The sequence below is a fragment of the Globicephala melas genome, chromosome 4 (assembly GCF_963455315.2).
Source record: "Globicephala melas chromosome 4, mGloMel1.2, whole genome shotgun sequence".
Lineage (NCBI taxonomy): Eukaryota > Metazoa > Chordata > Mammalia > Artiodactyla > Delphinidae > Globicephala > Globicephala melas.
This window is the reverse complement of record NC_083317.1, coordinates 98,418,623-98,437,882: the sequence shown is the minus strand read 5'-3', so window position 1 is coordinate 98,437,882 and position 19,260 is coordinate 98,418,623. Positions and strand designations below refer to the sequence as shown.

Here is a 19,260-nt window from a genome sequence, read left to right as displayed (position 1 = left end):
ATGGGAATAGTAGCAAAATGGTACAGCTTTCTTTTTGAAGTGATAAAAATGTTCTACAATTAACTGTGGTGATAGTCGCACATACCCGTGGATGTACAAAAATCTATTGAATTATAAACATTAAATGGATAAGTTGTATAGTATGTGAGTTATATCTTAATAAAACTGTTTTTAAAAAATTCTTGTCTATGATGCCTCTATAAGTGCTCTTGATCTATCTTTTGGGTAAGCCATCATTCTGTCTTTAGAAATTTTGGTTAATCAAAGACTTAATTGCAATGCCCTCCAAGGAGTCTACCTGGGTAAACTAAACTTTCAGACTCACCAGGCTGTCAGTAAACCACTCTTGGCAACAGTCTGCTCACAAGGATAAGAACAGGAACAACAGTTTACCAATGAGACGGCATCAGTTGTTATTCTTGGGAGTCTTGCAATAGTTCATGCAGAAGTACAGCTCAGATAGATGAGGGACAGACCTGTTTTAGAAGCCTTATTTCCCACCAAAGTCAATCCCCATCTGCAGGTTTCCAGAGCCCCACAGCCCACGTGTCAGCTACAAAGCTCGCCATGTTCAGGGAGCTGTGGCTTACCCCAAGTATTTATAGCCCTCCCATTAGATGCAATTTGCCAATGAGGAGTCACATTTACCATGAATATGTTGTCTAGGAACATAGGTGACATTAGGACCTTTATCTGTTTCCCAGGAAAAGAGCTAGAAAGTTAACTAAAGGTCAAATTCTCAGACACAAGAGGAAAAGCTTTTCTTAACCCTTCACCAACATAACATATTAACATACCATACATTCTTTTAATTGTCCAATCTTTGGTTTTCAAAATTTAGAGAGAAATAAACTTTGCCATTTAAAATGTAATTTTAAATGATTTCACGAGCTTGATCATATCATTCAGGATTTATTCATGCTTTCACTCATTCAAAAATGAGATTTTTACATGCCAGGTACAATGTTAAGCACTGAGAATACAGTGATGAACATGACAAATAGTTCCTCTCCTTACAAGATTTGAAATTTATCAGAAGAGATAAAAGAGTAAAAAGTCAATAACAATATAGTTTAAAAAATCCTTTGACAGAAGTTCAAAGTTATAATCATATTGAATCATACAGATTTATATTTAAGAAAGAAAAGCATGCCAATACTCAGTTGTTTATATATATTTTAAATATTTATTTTTTTCTTATGTGTAACACTAATATTTATAAATAGCAAATTTATAAATTTTTTAGGATATTGACATTACCTGGACTCTAAAATCATGTGAATTTACGATAATTCCTTTTTGAGGGAACATTTACTCCCCATCCTTATATTTCTATCTTATTTGTGAGACTTTGGGAGAAGAAAGTGAGTGTGCTGACCTCTGCCCTTTCTGGGTTCTCCAAGGGCTACCTGTCCAGAGAGGGATGTATTCCAGTCTAGATCTCCATTAAGGAGTTTTTCTGGGTAGGTCCTGCCCTGTCTATAACATTGGGGCAGGGAGGGGCAAAAAGTTCAGTTCCAGGAAATATCAGGAAGCTGATCTGTCTGAACACCCATGCTACAACCACCAATTCTGATTGTATCGACAATAAAACTGATATTTTGATTTCTACCCTCTGACTCTAATACCTGTTTCTCAATTGGTTTAGAACATGGAAAGTGAAGAAAGAGATGTTATATATTGCCCTTCAAAAATTGCAGTACACTCTGAAACTGGCCAACAATTATCTATACTGTAATCTCATTCTGATTTACATATTGTCACAAGTCAGGTTGGCCAAGAAACCAATTCTGAGATTTGCCTGCCTGACTTTTACTGGGGAGTTCTCTGAGAAGAACACCTGTGGGCGAGTGAAGGAAGCAGAACTGGGCAAAGAAGAGAGTTGAATTTGATGCAACTGCCAATCCCAAGGGAGGAGCTGTGATGGCCCATCGGAGTTGTCCCCAATTGAGGCAAGAGGTAGCTGGGAATTTGTACCCTAACATAGACCAGATATTGGCCCAGAGGATTGGCTGCCTCCAGGGATGGAGTGTAGGCTTGGAGGTGGCAGTTCTCTGTGGCCAAAGGCACTTCCAGGGGAGAGGCTCAACTATGATACAAATGCAGGCAACATTCCAGGCAGCTAGGGTAGTGAGTGTCTCATTTCTAAAGAGGAAGATCTGGGTGGCACACATAGCATCTACATTATGTGTGTACAGAGCATTTAAAACGGGTACATTAGGATCATCCAAGTAAGCAACGCACGATATTATCCAAAGGACCAGCTATGGCCTAAAATTACTGTATTATCCTGAACATTAACAGAATAACGGTAGTGTGAGCCTAAAAGCTGATACTGGTCATTGTCAAATGAAAGAAAAAAAATCGACCATTTTTCTACCAAAGTCGGAAAGCATAAATAGTATTATGATAACTGAGGTTCTGCCTGGTAATTATTTTCCTGTAGGTATGTTCAAGCAAACAAATACTCCCACTTATAATCCATATTTATGTAGGTATACCTTACTTCGTAGTTAAAAAAGTGAAGAGGCTGCATATAGATGCCTCATATTAGAAAACATAGAAAGTCTACCTCAGTTATCTCTTCTCTCATTACTAACCACCCCTCTTCCCAAGGTCTCTCCTTTCCAGTTAAGAAAATCTCCATTCTAATTAAAAAAATATATATACCAGAATCTATTAATGATTTTCTTAATCCAGCCTCCCCTTGCGCATGTCACACTTCACAATGAAATGCCTTTTGTTTGTTCCCCCCCCTTTTCCCTTATCTCTGATTAACCTTGTCTCTTCTTTGATCTTTTGTTGTTAAAAGGAAATAGGAATTCCTGATATATTGAGGCCTTATTTTTCACCAATGTGAGGCTTACCAAGTGAAAAAACCTTTTGTTTTAACCCTTAGTGTTGAAAATCATTCTAAATACAGAAGTAGAATTTTCATCCTTGGTAATTCCCCTCATGAATTTACACATCATTTTGCAGATAATTAACTATTTCACAGAGGTTAGAGAAGGTTAAAAAAAAACTTGTGCTGAAATCACTTCCAAGTATTAATCAATCGTAAATCAAAAGAAAGACCCTTTGAAATTATGTTAGTCTACATGGAAATGGTAATAGTTTGTCTTCAATTTTTCAGGGATTTCTCTCTTAAGTGAAACAAAATATGCCAGGACAAAATGGTCCCTACTGACTGTGAACTTTGTAAAGACTCACTGGTATGTAGGCTGGAGGCTGAAATGATTAACACTCAAAATAAGCTATTCTTCATAATAACCAGAAATGCCAACATAGGTTAAATAATATAAAGTATAGCAGTCATTAGCCTAGAATGCTTGCTTTTTATATAGTAATGCTTAATATTCAGATATAAGATGTCTGCTCTAACTTCTCAGATTAGGTATGAATTCAACAGTCAACAAAAAAAAATCTCATGACTTCTTTTTCTTTGTCTTCACAGTTTGCATATTTCTAAAATTGAGATACAGTTGCTGTACAATATTATATAAGTTACAGGTGTACAAAAAAAAATCTCATGACTTTGACAGTTACCAAAGTGGTGGAAAACTAAAAATGCTATGGCTGGTTAATGAGGGCTAAACAGAAAGAGGTATCCACTCGCTGCTGAATAATGGCCATCAGGCCAAGACACAACAGCATCAAGAACCTTACCTTAATGCACAGGGAAGAATGATGGAAACAAGAAGAAAAAAAGCAAGATGACTGAAAAAAAAAAAACCAACAAAGGGCTAAATAGTGCACAGAAATAATAAGAAAATGGCAGATAGCTAACGGGACAATGGATTAAATTCACGATGGGATGGCAGAGAATGGGTAAGGCCATGATAGAGGAGCAAAAATAAAGTACTAACCGGAAAAGCAAATCTCTGAGGATGAATGTGTAGTGACACATATTACATCAGCTAGTTGAGACCTCCTATTAACTGTTATAACAGCTACTGGTCAACATAATGGGCAGGAGTCACCAATATATAGTGAGACTCTGTCCACTGTACACTTTACTAAGATTGGAGGGAGTAGGTTATATATTCTGAAATAGCTTCCTTTAAAAAAACTTTTTTTAATTTTAAAATTTTAGTTGAATAAAATAAAGGCTCAAATTTTACTTGAATTACCTAAAAAAAGATAGCTCCTTCAAAGTATTTCATTACTTAGCAATCTGGGTACATAAAATGATGTTATATACGAAGAGAGTAGTAACCATGTATGTTTAGCTCCCAATACAGGTGGTCTCTGTTTGCTCTTTTCTAAGGGTCAGCCTCACAATCTGACTTCCCCAGCAGACAATGAACTTCCCAGGAAAATCCTCAAGATAGCACTAAGTAGCAACTTTGGTCTCCACAGGCTAGAGGGCAATCCAGAAGAGTAACATAAATATAGAAGGTATATAGCTATTTATCATTATTTAACTTCAAAATATATACATAAGAGAATCCCTGTGTTTGAAAAAAAACTCTCAAGGATTCATTATTACTTGCTATGTTCTTTGATTTGTATACATATTATGAAATCCATTTATGTTAATTTCTAGAGATGAATGCATCTTCTACAATTAGAAATTCACTAGGAACCTAAATACCATTCTGCTATTTCTGGCTTACCAACCTTTCCTCCCCTGCAACCAAAACTAGAAAATGTGATGCTGGGATGAGATGAAGCTTACACTCAGTAAGTATTAATTCTCTCACTTCAGCATCAATTCCACATTTAGAATTTTATAAGAATATAATTTACAAAAATCATCTTCTATGTTAAGATATCTAATATATCCATTTTAATGACATTAACATGGAATAGAAAAATACTCAATGTTTACTATACATATGCTATGTCACATAACTTTTAGTAAGCATGATTTGACCCATGTCATATCTGCCTCTGGATTACAATAAACCATATCATGGCAAAGTCTGACTGTGTTTTGAAATTGAATGTGGGGGGTGGGGGAGGACTGAGAGAGAGAAGCAGAAAGGGACAGAGGTCTGGAAGAGAAAGGGGAAGGAAGGGAGAGAGAAAAGAGAATCAGACTTAAATAAACCTTGAAGGTCAAATACTGAAGTTGAGGGAAGGAGCCATGTCTGATTCTTCTTTGTACCCTCCACACCATCTAGCACAGTGCCTAAATTCACTGAGCAGTAATTCAGAAAATGTGCTGAATGAATCATTGAATGGAAAATTCTAACAAGAATTCACAGTGGGAAATTACACTCCTTACCCTTACAGTGGAGTACCTTTAGTTAAATTCTATATTATTTGCATATTAACAATTACACTCACTTTTGTATACATAAATTTTCATTTCCTGTGACTGTCCAGTCTAGGGTACTTCCTGAGGCAGGGGAGTAGTTGGTGGATTTCCTTTTGTTTTCCCTCCATCACTTCTGCCAGAAGGCTCTCAACACTGACTAGCCACTCAAAAGTTAACAGACTTAGGTAAATACTGATAAAAAAGTAAGGTCAGTTTTATGCTTTGTGGTTATCATGACGTGGGTCATCAGCATCTGTGAGAGCTACCAATATTTATATATGTTGAAGCAACATGTAAAGATTGAAGTCTACCAGTGACCTTTCTAAATACAGATATCAATATTAAAATTTACAACATAATATTTAACCCTTCAATCCATTATACAACGTACTCGACTCTCACTTTTATTTCCAGGTCCTTAAGAGGAGGATCCTAGTGTTATTCATCTGTGTAGGGTCACTGCCTAGCACTGACCCTGCACAATGAATGAAATCTATGACAAAACAATGCATCATCAAACGTAACTGGTATAATGTTATATCAATATTTAACCATAATTATTGTTTAAGTATTAGAATCTTAAAGCCATCTGACAGGGTTTGAGTTTAGGCATTTCAAAAAACAACTATATGAGGATAAATAAAAGTTTGTGATATGTAGGAGGAAAAGTAGAAACCTGAGAGATAAGCGTATTTAAAAAATAGTGGGGGGCTTCCCTAGTGGCACAGTGGTTGAGAGTCCGCCTGCCGATGCAGGGGATGCGGGTTCGTGCCCCGGTCTGGGAGGATCCCACATGCCGCAGAGCGGCTGGGCCCGTGAGCCATGGCCGCTGAGCCTGCGCGTCTGGAGCCTGTGCTCTGCAACGGGAGAGGCCACAGCAGTGAGAGGCCTGCGTACCACAAAATAAATAAATAAATAAATAAATAAAATCAATAAAAAAAAAAAAAAATAGTGGGGGAGGACAAATAAAAGACAAATTAAAAAAAAATAAACATGAGAAGAAAACAAGAGATTTCTATTTATAAACTAGATAGAAGTAATACTTAAATCATGTGTTCATTTGAAACCACAATAGATAAAAATATTGTCTAATTTTCAAATGTCAAGTTCACAGATAGAATGTGTAATGTAAAAACTCTAATCAAGCTAAGTGTTCCAGGAGCTATATTAAAGCACAGTTTAAACAGCAAAATAAAATCCAGATTAGCATTCAGTAAAATAATTTTAAGTTATATGTAAAGACTGTAGATAATAGAATTTTACAAATTAATGCAAAGCATCCTAAATTCTAGATAATTAAACATGTTTTATATGTCTTTGTGTGGAAACATTTTATAAATACACTAAAAGTAAAGAGTTTTAAACAGTCATACCTGCAAAAGAGTTGTTCTATGGAGTTTCAGTGCCCCCTTTTGATGAATTTTAGCAAAGCATCCTGAACAATAATCTTCTCCACATTCAAGGCATACCTTAAAAGATATTGAAAAATCATACAATCTTATAAAATATGACTTTGAGAAAATACTTGCATAAAAAATTCATTGCTCTCATCTTTACTTCTCCAATTACACACCTAGATGTCAGCCGAACTGAGAAGCCCAAGGAAACGGGACATTTGTCTCAGTTAAGATGTAACTTTGAGAAAAATTAACTTATAAACTTTAACTACTCTCATAGCAAAATAAATATAATAGCTGTAAGTAGGTTTTAGATATATGTGTTAGGTGCATGTATGTATGTACAATTTCTGAATAAATCACTAAAAAAACGGCAACCTCAGATCAAACTTCTTAACCTGGTAAAAATTAACAGCAATATCTCTGGGTCAAAACTATTTCATTATGAGTTCTTTTATCTTTCTGTATTGATTTACATGACACAATTAGTGTCAAAGGATGTGTATACTATTTGTCTCCAAAATTCCCCACAGTCTTCTTTGAACGGCACTACTTCACTGGTGATTCTCAAAATGTTGTTTTAAAAGCATTCTTAGGAGATTCCTCAAAGGAAAAAAAGTGTAAGAAAAAAAACTGGATGGATCTTCATCAACATGTCAGCGATGTTTATGACTGGTGAAATGATTACAGACAAGTGTATATTTGTCTTGCAAGTTCTCTATGGTGCTAAAATGTCATTCTTTAAATTTGCGGATAAGTTGGAAAACGTGATATATCTCTACCTATGATGGTGCCAAGCAAGGGTGAAAGTGAGAAAAGGAAATGGAATTTTTACTGCAAGAGTAATTACTACTGTGCAGACATACAGCCACTCTAACACCCTTTACAGTATGATAAAAAAAAATAGTGCAAATGGCTAGTAGCCCCCCTTTTCTTGAGTTTGGCCTAGGTTGAGAACATCCAGTAGTACAAATAAGAAAGCATGAGGCCTGGAGAGACAGTGTCAGAAAGTCTGTGCCAAGGAGCTCACACTCCCTTTAGCTCTCTTTCATTTCCTCTCCCTTTAGGGTGCCCACCACCCTTCTCCCCCTCCTTCCTCTCCCCTCTCTCAGGGTATAATAAGCATAAAGCAGCTGGGGCAGACTGGGGAGAGACAGACCAGGTTCTTCTGCCTTGTACGGGTCACTGGTGACCTGATGTGCAATTCAGTGACACTTCTCAAACTGTACCATGCATACAAATCTCCTGGGATTTCCTTACAGTGCACACGCTGGTTTGGGAAGTCTGGAATGTGACCCAAGATCCTGCATTCTAACAAGATCCCAGGTGATGCCCATGCAGCTGCTGGGTGCAGACCACACAGGGAGTAAGAAGGCACTAGAGTGTATTGGATGAAGAAAAGGAGACTAAATTTAGGGGGGTATAAATTAGGAGTTTGGGATTAACAGATACACACTACTATATATAAAACAGATAACCAACAAGGACCTACTGTATAGCACAGAGAACTATTTTCAATATTTTTTTATAACCTATAAGGGAAAAGAATCTGGAAAAGAATATATATACAGGGCTTCCCTGGTGGCGCAGTGGTTGAGAATCTGCCTGCCAATGCAGGGGACACAGGTTCGAGTCCTGGTCTGGGAAGATCCCACATGCCGCGGAGCAACTGGGCCCGTGAGCCACAACTACTGAGCCTGCGCGTCTGGAGCCTGTGCTCCGCAACGGTAGAGGCCGCGATAATGAGAGGCCCACACACCGCGATGAAGAGTGGCCCCCACTTGCCGCAACTAGAGAAAGCCCTCGCACAGAAACGAAGACCCAACACAGACAAAAATAAATTAATTAATTATTTTTTAAAAAAAGAATATATATACACATATATATCACTTTGCTGTATACCTGAAATTAACACAACATTGTAATTCAACTATACTTCAATAAAAATTAAATAAAACCCAATAAGAGTCCATTAATTTTTTAAAGTTGTATTGCAAGTTCCCACATGATGATGCAGTTACCTACAATAATGTAACCATGTTTATTAAATATGAAATGATTAGGACAACACTCCAAAAATAGGTTAAAAGAGTAGGAAGTTGTATATAACTAAAATGAAACTAAAAAGGAAGGGTCAAATAACAATAACAATATCCACGACATTCAGGGAGCACTTACTCATTGTTCTAAGGGCTTCATATGTTCCATCTCATTTAATTCTCACAATAACCCCATAAGGTTAGCATGACAATTGTACCTCCATTGTGAAGATGAGGCAACAAAGGAACATAATGATTGAGAATTTGTCCAGTCATACAGCTAATGGAGCCAGGATTTCAACCCCAGAGTCTGGTTCAAAGCTTAAACTCTTACCCAAGACCCACATTACTAATAATCATTGACCATTAATTTCAGTATTAATCATTTATTAGAAAACCTTCATAAAATCTGCAATAAAATAAATCCAAAATGTCAAATGATTGCATGGTCTGGTATTTATCAAAATCCAAATGTATTTTTCAAATGTGATTATAGCTACACAGAACTGGATTTATAATTTTAGTGGAAGAAAAATAAATACCATCCCTAGTATGGGAACTAGTCCTAGCCTTTCAACTCCTGTTTCAAGAGCTATAGTCTCTTAGAGAAATGATGATACAAACATTATCTAAATCCATAATTTTTAAGTGAAAAATTAAAAGCTATAATTTCACATACACATATGGAAGTATTATTGTATTAACGTAGTAGACTTCAAAATGTATTCTACAACATGTCAGCTAATATTTTAATGAATTTCTCATAAATGTTCGGCACCATTTTTACAATGTAATATAGAGGACTGAGAGTCAGTTTCAGCATATAATTTTAAGCCAAATATTTGCTAATAATAGACTTTCAATGAAAGTAGCCAAACAGATGTTATACTGGAAGATCAAAGCTGGAGTCACAGAGGAAGCTTATATATTTTGTTATACAAGCATATTTGGATTTAAATTGGGTTAAAATGACCACCAACTGGAAAATCTTTTTAGGTAGTTTGTATAACTGGCAGGAACATACTAAAAATGTGGATAAGGACGCCATTCCACCACAGATGCTTCTTTGACGATGGAGTACTAAAGTGCTGTTTTAGCAAATATCTTTTTAATTTGTTCAAGGCTAGATCACTTATGCTAAGCCTTCAGAATCCATTTGAGTTTAATTAAATTATCCACATTTGCCAAATTAATATGTAATTTTTAACTATCCATTTCACTTTTGTTATGTAAAAACAGCCTAAAGCCACTGGAATTTCTTTTAAAAATAAGAAATCTGCAAATTTGGGGTTTTATTTTTACCACCAACATATATGAATGCAACATATATAAAATGTACCAACAACAAAAGGCATACAATTTACTATCTCTTCTCAATGTGCTAGGCACAATGCTAAACACTTCACATGCATTAACCATTATCCTCAATAACTCTGAGGTCGTTATACTACTGTTACCCGTTTTGTCCCATTTTACAAAGGAGAAGACAGAAACAAAAGAATTAAGTCATTTGCTGAAGTTCACATAGCTAACAACAGGTAAAGTTGAGATTCAAACCCCCAAAATGCAAGCTCTTACTCCCTACCTCCCATCCCTGTACAATTTTCCCTGATTAAGGTCCTGTCATAAGATATAGAAAGGTTGACTCTGATTATCCAGTCAGCATGACCATCTAGAATGATGGAAGCTAAGAACACAAGGTAACCTCACAGTTCAACACTATAGAGTTCATTACATCTACCGAGCTTGAATTTTTAAATAATTTTTGTGCTTTTAACAAGTATCATGGGATATTATTTTCATTTCAAATCAAAGAACATCTTTTCTTAAAATCTTAGTAAATTCTTTAAGAATGGTTAGGGCCTAAACCCTGACTTCTATTTACAACAGTTTTCAGGCAAATCAGTTTTGTAATCACTGCACACTTCATCACTCTCATCTGCTTTCCAGCCAAGGCACGTGCCACTTATACTGTCCGGGAATGTCCTTTGCTTGCTTTTCCTTCTCTCTGGAAAAACAGATCCTTTATTTCCAAGTCAAATCTTATCTACATATGCCATATTGTTTGAATTCCATGGCCTTTAAAAAGTGCTCAACATAGAAGAGGATTAATATGAAATATTGACTCATAGCTCCTATGCAAATACTTTTTCAGATCATGAACAGTGGAATCCAACAATTCAATTCTGCCATAAGACCCTTTTAGCTTTCATACTTCAAACTTCAGGAATATTAGCGTTTGTTTATATTTTCTTAACTTTTCTGGATAGGTATAACTTGTTAAAATTCCACCATCGTATCAAGTAAGGAGAAAAACAGTACGATGTATGATGTAAAAGTAAGAGCATTATACCAAGAGCCAGGGCTTTACATTTAATATTATTAGTGCTTTATTAGACTTAAAGCACTCTAACTCTCTGAGCTCAGTTAAAACTGCCATGAAATAAGGCTAGTAATACAATCTTAAACCAGAAGTGATTATAACTAAATTCTCTGAAATTTAATAAATATTAGTTATAGTGATCCACAAACATTAGTTATAATCAAATTCTTTGGGGGAAAACTGCTTCCTAGGTATGTATAATATTTTAATTGCAAAATATATTGGATATCTTCCTTTCAGTTAGCTTCAATGATAACAGTGTTTTCAATAACAGAAACGCTTTAAAGAAATGACTCATTCAACAAACATTTGCTGAGTACCTATTAAATTGCAGGCATAATTCAAGGTGGTAAGCACACAGCAGGGAACAAAAGTAAATCCCTACTCTCATGAAATTTACATTGTGGGTGAGTGGAAAATAAACAAATAAACATACACTAAAGGGTGATAAATGTTATGTAGATGAATGAGGCAGCTTCACAAAACTATAGAGAGTCATCTCAGCTGTTGCTATTTTATAAAGAGCTGTTAGGACAGGCAATGTTTGAGTTGACCTTTATTGATATGAGGAGACCTTGGGGGGAGAAAATTTGATGGGGAAATATTAAGAGTTGAATTTTGAACACACTAAATTAGTGATTTTGGTTAGAAATCCAAGTAGAAGTGTTGATTAGGCAGTCTGAGTTGAAAGTTCAGGGGAGAGATATGAGTTAAAGATGTAAATTTGGGAACCATCAAAATAAAGATGGGCTTTAAAGCCAAGAGAGTAGATGAAACTACCTAAAGAACAAGTATAAACAGACTAGAGAAGAGGCCTGAGGACTAAGCCCTGTGGCACTCCAACGTTAAGGGGTCAAGAATACAGAAAAACAACAAAGCCCTACACAGAAAAATACATACCATACAATTCCATTTATATAAATTTCAATAGGTTTAGCACCACTACATGTATGCTGCTAAAAATCAGAATAGTAGTTGGTTTTGTAGTGGGAGTTAATTGGAAAAGGCACAAGGGAACCTTCTGGGGTATTCTATTATCTTGATGGGGGTGTATACATTTAAGATTTGTCCATTTCACAGTAGGTAAATTATACATCAATTAAAAAAAAAGAGAGAGAGACAATGGGAGGAGATAATGTGATGACAGCAAGTGTAGACAACTCTTTAGAAATGTTACTAAAAGGGGTACAGGGGGAGATGTGGGGATCAAAGAAGAATTTCTGTTCCAGTTTTGGTTCGAGAAATACTGCATGTTCTTGTGCTGATAGGCACGATCCAAGGGAGAGAGGACAAAAGTTAGGTGGTGTCTTTAAACAAGAATGAGAGGATGAGATTCAGGGCATCGTGTAGCATTGGCCTTTCCTGGCAGCCTGCACACTTCACCCTTAGTAATGATCATGAAGAAAAAGACATGGCTACCAAGCAGGTTAAGTCGGGACAGGTGTATGAGCCCGTGTGAAAGTCTGATCTTACTCCAGTGTACATACTAGCAGAGCGGCTTTGTTCTCACACTGCCCACAAACCTTCCCTTTTATCTTGGGTTTTTCATGTTCAGAAGAATTTGCCATTTTATAATTAGATGGTTGTTTCACTGGCTCTGAAAGGGAAAAAAAAAGACCAATCACATTAAAATACGATGTTCAGTTTTCTGATTGATAAAGGAAATTATGCACATTTCTAAATTCTCAAACAGTATATAAATATTAGTTGCCCAATAAGAATGGCATGTAGCCAAGTCTAATCTTCCCAGTAGACTAGGGAGCCCACAGTCCCCCTCCCACCCACTGTGACCACAGGGCCACACATATCCACCCATATCCATTCTGCTGTAAACTCAGTTGAACTAGACATGTAAAATTACAGAATGTTAAAAACTATGCTTTGGATAGAATTCCCATAGTGTTCTGCCCCATCTCTGGATCAAACTAAAGCCCACACAGAACAACTTCTATAATAAATGTTATATATACTTCTATAATTTGTTCTATCAAATTATCTTAACTATCCAAATTAAATGTTTATCCTCTATTTTAAAAATCTTATTTCTTTTAGAAGTACTGTAAATTCAAATTTTATTTTTGGTTTTTGCTATTTTCAAATAATGTATTAAAATATAAAGCAATTTTCAACATTCTTTTAATTTCCCAGAGTAAAATTTCAATCTATAATTTTATACTGCTGAAATTTTCTTCCTAGAGTTTAAGGAACAATGCTATGAAAGTCCTCACTTTTCAAAAATACTATTATTATGATCATATCTTAAGTTGATTTTTGACATAAAATAAGCACCCCTCCCCAAAATACAGATAAAATATATTTTGAGTATCAAAGATAAAGAGTCACCATTTTGGGGTTTAGAATCTTTATGCTGCATGAACAGTTCTAGCACTTAAATTTTCTATGTAATTCAAATGTAAAAAAAAAGAAATTATACCTTTAGCATCTAATAATACAATGGTAAACTGTTTACCTTGAAGCTGCTCCTTCAGTAATTTTAATTTCACTTTTCCAGCAGAAAGCTGTATTAATAAAATAGATATTGTATGTCAGGTATACAAACTCAAATAAAGTTTAAGTTACTAATAAAAATATTATAAAGCCATAACATTTTGGTGCATCTTGAACAAAACAAACATTTTGAAAGAATAATATGAGATCTTTAATGCATATATAGGAATTTTAATTAAATCAAGAGAAAATTCATAAAAGAAAAATATATTTTGGAAATATATATAAACAGTTTTTTTTAATGTCACAAATTATCTTTAAACAAAAATTACATATCACCATGAAATGATTTTAGGAAAGCACTAGCATTCAGATGTTGTAAAGGCTCAGTAAGCCTTTTCTATCTCTGATCTTTCTGAAACACACAAAGCCTAATATTTGTGTAGACTGAATCTAAGCTGAATTCTGACTAAGCTATTCTGCTCACATAACTGTAGAAGCTAATATTATTATCTTAATTGCCCAAATCAGAGAACCACATGTTTAAGCATCATAGGCATAACCTTCAAGTATATTATTTGTGATCCCTGACTTTCCCAAGTTGTAGCCAAAAAAATTGAGTAAGTAACAATTATGGATAGGTATTTCAAATAAATAATCACTTAAAATCCTTGGATCTTAAGAGTTTAAGAAACAAAACAGACTCTCCAATTGCACATACTTGCCTTGGTCTTACTAAAACCAACGTCTGAAGTACACAGACATTCACGGAGCATGGCGCACACTTATACACACACTGTCAATTCATGCCTCATTTTCAATTTTCAATTTGCATGCTCAATTGCCCAATTTGTACATGAGAATAATGGTTGCCTCTATGTCTATGGCTGTACCAACTGCAGTCATCTTTGAAATTTTAGGCCTAATTATTTTCAGTGAATCTAGTGCTTTTGCTTCAAAAGGGCATTTGTTTGTTCCCATTCTTTAAGGAGCTGCTCAAATGCTATGTACCAAACACAGCAGACAAGAGAATAGAATTGAAATAATCAATTTTTATGTGAACCACACTTTTATTTTTAAACTGGCAGTGTTGTACAAGTTACAGATAATTTAATCCTATTTTTTATAACCAAATTATCCAATACTATTACCTTAATGATACATCTGAATTGCAACATGATCTATGTGTTTATAGGCTACCTGGGCAGAATGCATATACCAAAGCAAAATGAATTCATTATTAGGGACATGTTATACTTTGTTCTTGTTACTGTGAATAATATTTTTCTGCTCTATGAATATAGCCATATTTACTTCATATGAATCAAACTGTATACAAATATTTCAATGAACAAACTGCTAGCTTACTATTTTTAGGCAAATAGAATTTCCTCCTAAGTCTGATTTTTATCTGTTGGGGAAAGAGATGAGGGTGGAGTAGGGTTGGACCAGGGATACACACACACACAGGCAAACACCATAAAGATATATGGATATGCATATGTGTGTATATATAAAACACCAGGAATTCAATATACTGAAGCCTATACCTTATTAACCCACTTATGACTCCACCAGGAGATGCTGAAGGGGTCCTATCAGGAGTCAGGGCAGCTTAGTGTCTCTACCACACAGACATATCATCTGGGCCCTTGGGGTCAGACTACGTTGTATTCATCAGCCTTCCTGGCATTCACAAATGCCTCCATCCTGCCACTAATGTCCTAATCCACCGTGCTGGGCCCACACTCCTTCCACAAGCCACCTTTTCAAATATCCTCATTCTTAATCCAATTAGCTACTCAACCTTTGCCATTCTCCACTACTTGTCCTTCGGTCCAGGCTGCTCAGCCCTTCCATGAAGCCCTTATTAAAGAGTCCTTTAACTCTCTTATGCCTTAAAAATTTCCTTAAAGTATCTCTTCCAAAAGTTCACAGTAACTGGACCCACCTTTCCTCACACTCAACCTTCTCCACAGAACTCTCCAGAGGAAAGAGCTCCATTTCTACCCCCTTTCACTCACCAGGAGAGAAGGAAAATGTTCTCCCTGTTTGCTCCCCAGTGCTGCTTCCAGAACACTGGTCCGCTTTCACCAATACGCGAAGTTGCCTCTACTGAAGGTCCCCACCATCCACTTACCACCTTTATCAATACCCAGGATCCTCTTCCACCTGAAACCTCAGCAGTCTGTTCAGTATTTCTCTCCAGCACATTTCTGGGTGATGATCGTGGAGACTTTACTGTCCATGTTCACCTAATATCCTGATGCTGAAAACCCTCCGACATGCTGACTACTATGAACATCTAAGTGCCTCCTCAGCCACCTGACCATTATGACCAAACCTTGGACCTAAGCAACAATCTGAATGTCCACACTTTCAAAATCCCAAACTCAGAGTTTCTCAGTGCAAACTGCAATCTCCTTACCTCCTTCCTCTTAGACCTCCCATTATCTACCAACCATTGTGATGAAATTATAGCAACTGGGTCCCCTACAAATCCATGCTGAATAAGCCCCGTGGGCTCTTATGGCTCTTCAGCAATCCATTCATCCATTTGCTACTAAACCTCAAACATGATTCTCACATGATCTGGCTACTCCAAATCTTCTCCATTCCAAAAACCTCAGATCCACCCCATTTCCTTTCCTTAATCTGAACAGATGATCTTGCCTTCAAATTTACTAAGAATGTCAAGGTCTTCCTATTAATATTTTTCCACAGCTTCCTGCCTTACCGCCTGTCAAAAACAACCTCTAAAAATGTACCTTTACTGCCACCTGTTTTCTCTTCCATTTTTCTTGTCTCAGAGAAAATGTGCCCTCCTTCCCTTGGCCAGGCCCTCCTCAAGGAGCTACCTCTTCAAAGCCCTCAGCAACTGGCACCTCTCTCATTTGAATCTTCAATCTTTCTTCCACTAGTGAATCTATCCCTCAGCTACAAATTGGCTCACATCTTCCCCCGATTCTAAATATATATATATACACACACATATATATATATATACATACACAGTATTTATATATATAGTATTTGTTTATATATTTTTGTATTATATATATAAAGTCTCCTTGATCCTATTAAAGCCTTGAGAGATCACCCTCTGCTCTCATGTTTACTGAAACTTTAGCCTTTACTCATTGCCACCTGCCTTTCTTTTTCAACCACTTGAAATATATTTTTACATCTGATAACAATCCAACCATCAAATCAAATTTATTGTTTTTAAAATTCTCATTCTCTGTAAACATTTTAATGTGATTTTCAGTTAATATTACAATCGGTTTCACACGTATTATCTCACACCTTGCTCAAAACTCTGTGAAGTAGTCAGCAAGTACTGTTATGCATGTTTACAAATATGGTAACAGTAGCCCAAGAAAGGTTACATCATTTGTTTAAAATCACAAAGCTAATGAGATGAGTCAGGATTTTAATCTATATAGTCTACCAAAGGGTTTCTTGTTCTTGGTACCACTGACATTTTAGGCCAAATAATTCTTTGTCATGGGGTCTGCCCAGTGCATTGTAGAATGTTTAGCAGCACCCCTGGCTTGTAGCCACTACACACCATTAGCCAAAAAAATCCCTCTCAGTGGTGATAACTAAAAATGTGTCCAGACATTGCCAAATGTCTCCTGGGGGACAAAATTGCCACCTGTTGAGAAACACTGCTAAAACTAAACCCAACTTTTTCATTACGAATACATCAATCAAGGTTGACTTCTCCATTTTTTTTCTAAAAATGTCCTCCTTTACTTTCATCTCCTATGAAATTACATTACTTTGACTCTATTTCTCCCATTATTTCTCTTCTCAGGCTCCCTTTACTGGAGAGCTGGCAAATTATCTTAGAACTAGCCTGAAAGCCTGCATTTCAAATCTTGGCCCTGACCCTTGACGTGAGCAAGTTATTTAACTTTTTTGATGTTAAATTACTTCATTTGTGGAACTGGAAAAAATAACAACTGCCTCTTATGAGTGATATAAGCACTTAATGAGATATAACAGGAAAAGCACTGTTGACTGGTATAAAACAGGTAGTGAATAAATATTCAAGTTCTCTTTGCCTCCATATTCTCTGGGCTTTATCCTTCATACCTGCCCTTCATCCTTTACACCTTTCTTATCCTTTTTATAAATTCTTAGAGAGCACATTTACCCTCTCAGCTTCAATTAACACATGAGAATGCAAACAAAACTCTGAAATCTTTGAAATTTGCTAAGAGAGTAGAACTTAAATGTTTTTATTAAAAAAAACAAGGTAAATATGGATGTGTTAATTAACTCGATAGAGGGAATTCACTCACAATGTATATGTATATCAAATCACCGTGTTGTACACTTTAAATATCTTACAATTTTACTTGCCAATTATACAATAAAGCTGGGAAAAGAAAGTAAGATAAGGAGGGTAGAAGGGAGGGAGAGAAGGAGGAAGCCAACTATCTAGCTCTAAATCTAAACACCAGAACTTTTCTTTCCAGCTCCTTCATTTTTCTATCTCCTAGGCAATTCATCCTGGAATACCAGTTTTATATTTGACTTTTCTTTTCCTTTCTCACTGTGTTTTGGGTCCATGTTTCCTTTATATTTCTTCTGCTACGTTCTCATTCAGACTCTCCTCATCTGACCTTTTAATAGACTTATAAATAGTCTCTGCTTCTATAGCAGTGGCCTCCAAAGTAGCATGTATGCATGCCTGAGGGAGCTCGGAAAAGATCAAAGAGAAGAAAAGAAGCATCTATTCATGTTTATATCGTCCTTGATTAATTTCCATATTTTGTTTTACAATGAACATGACATATTAGTATGTATATAAATAAATTATATTTATAAGTAGATAAAAAATTCATGGATAGAAAGTCCATTCTCAAAATATATTCTTTTTTTTTTTTTTTTTGCGGTACGCGGGCCTCTCACTGTTGTGGCCTCTCCCGTTGCGGAGCACAGGCTCAGCGGCCATGGCTCACAGGCCCAGCCGCTCCGCGGCATGTGGGATCTTCCCAGACCAGGACACGAACCCGTGTCCCCTGCATCGGCAGGCGGACTCTCAACCACTGCGCCACCAGGGAAGCCCTCAAAATATATTCTTTATTGCTGTGGTACATGATCAAAAGAGTTTGAATATCATTTGCTCTAAACTCTACTTATATAAACTTCAAATGCACTGGATATTAACAAGATCAACTATCATATATCATTACCTTAAACTTGCTACTCTCCTGCTTCAAAGTTGTCAGGGAATTCTATTCACCCAGTGAAAAAGTCAACACTCCTGAGTCTGGTATTCAGGCCTCCTACCCTCCTGCCCAATCTTATTTCTACTCCCACCTTCTGTAACTCCCCAACCCCTCATGCTTTCATCATCAATTATGAGGTTTATGGGAATGGGCACTATGACTTATTCATCACTTTTCCTTACAAATATATCTAGTACACTCTCAAATATTTGTAGAGCTAAACTATTACTTCCCAAGCACAAATACACTACATGGCAAAAATTACATAGTGAGTTTTCCTATAAATATTTTCATATGTGCATCATCTTTTACATTAGGTAAGGATATCCTTGAGAACAAGGATAATTCAGGATAAGACAAAGAAGCATTAATAAATGCTATTAGTAAATAGCAGGGCTTCCCTGGTGGCGCAGTGGTTGAGAGTCCGCCTGCCGATGCAGGGGACACGGGTTCGTGCCCCGGTACGGGAAGATCCCACATGCCGCGG

General features: G+C 36.3%; 1 protein-coding gene across 1 annotated transcript in view; it reads right to left on the bottom strand.

Moving 5' to 3' along the window:
* ZBBX (zinc finger B-box domain containing) overlaps positions 1–19,260 on the bottom strand; it is a 148,920-nt gene that overhangs the window by 80,655 nt on the left and 49,005 nt on the right. Inside the window, exons 6-8 of the mRNA XM_030864250.2 lie at positions 13,553–13,601; positions 12,570–12,679; positions 6,637–6,732 (exon numbers count right to left, since the gene is read on the bottom strand). Coding sequence (XP_030720110.1) covers positions 6,637–6,732; positions 12,570–12,679; positions 13,553–13,601 — 255 coding nt within the window. The remainder of the gene's footprint in view (positions 1–6,636; positions 6,733–12,569; positions 12,680–13,552; positions 13,602–19,260) is intronic.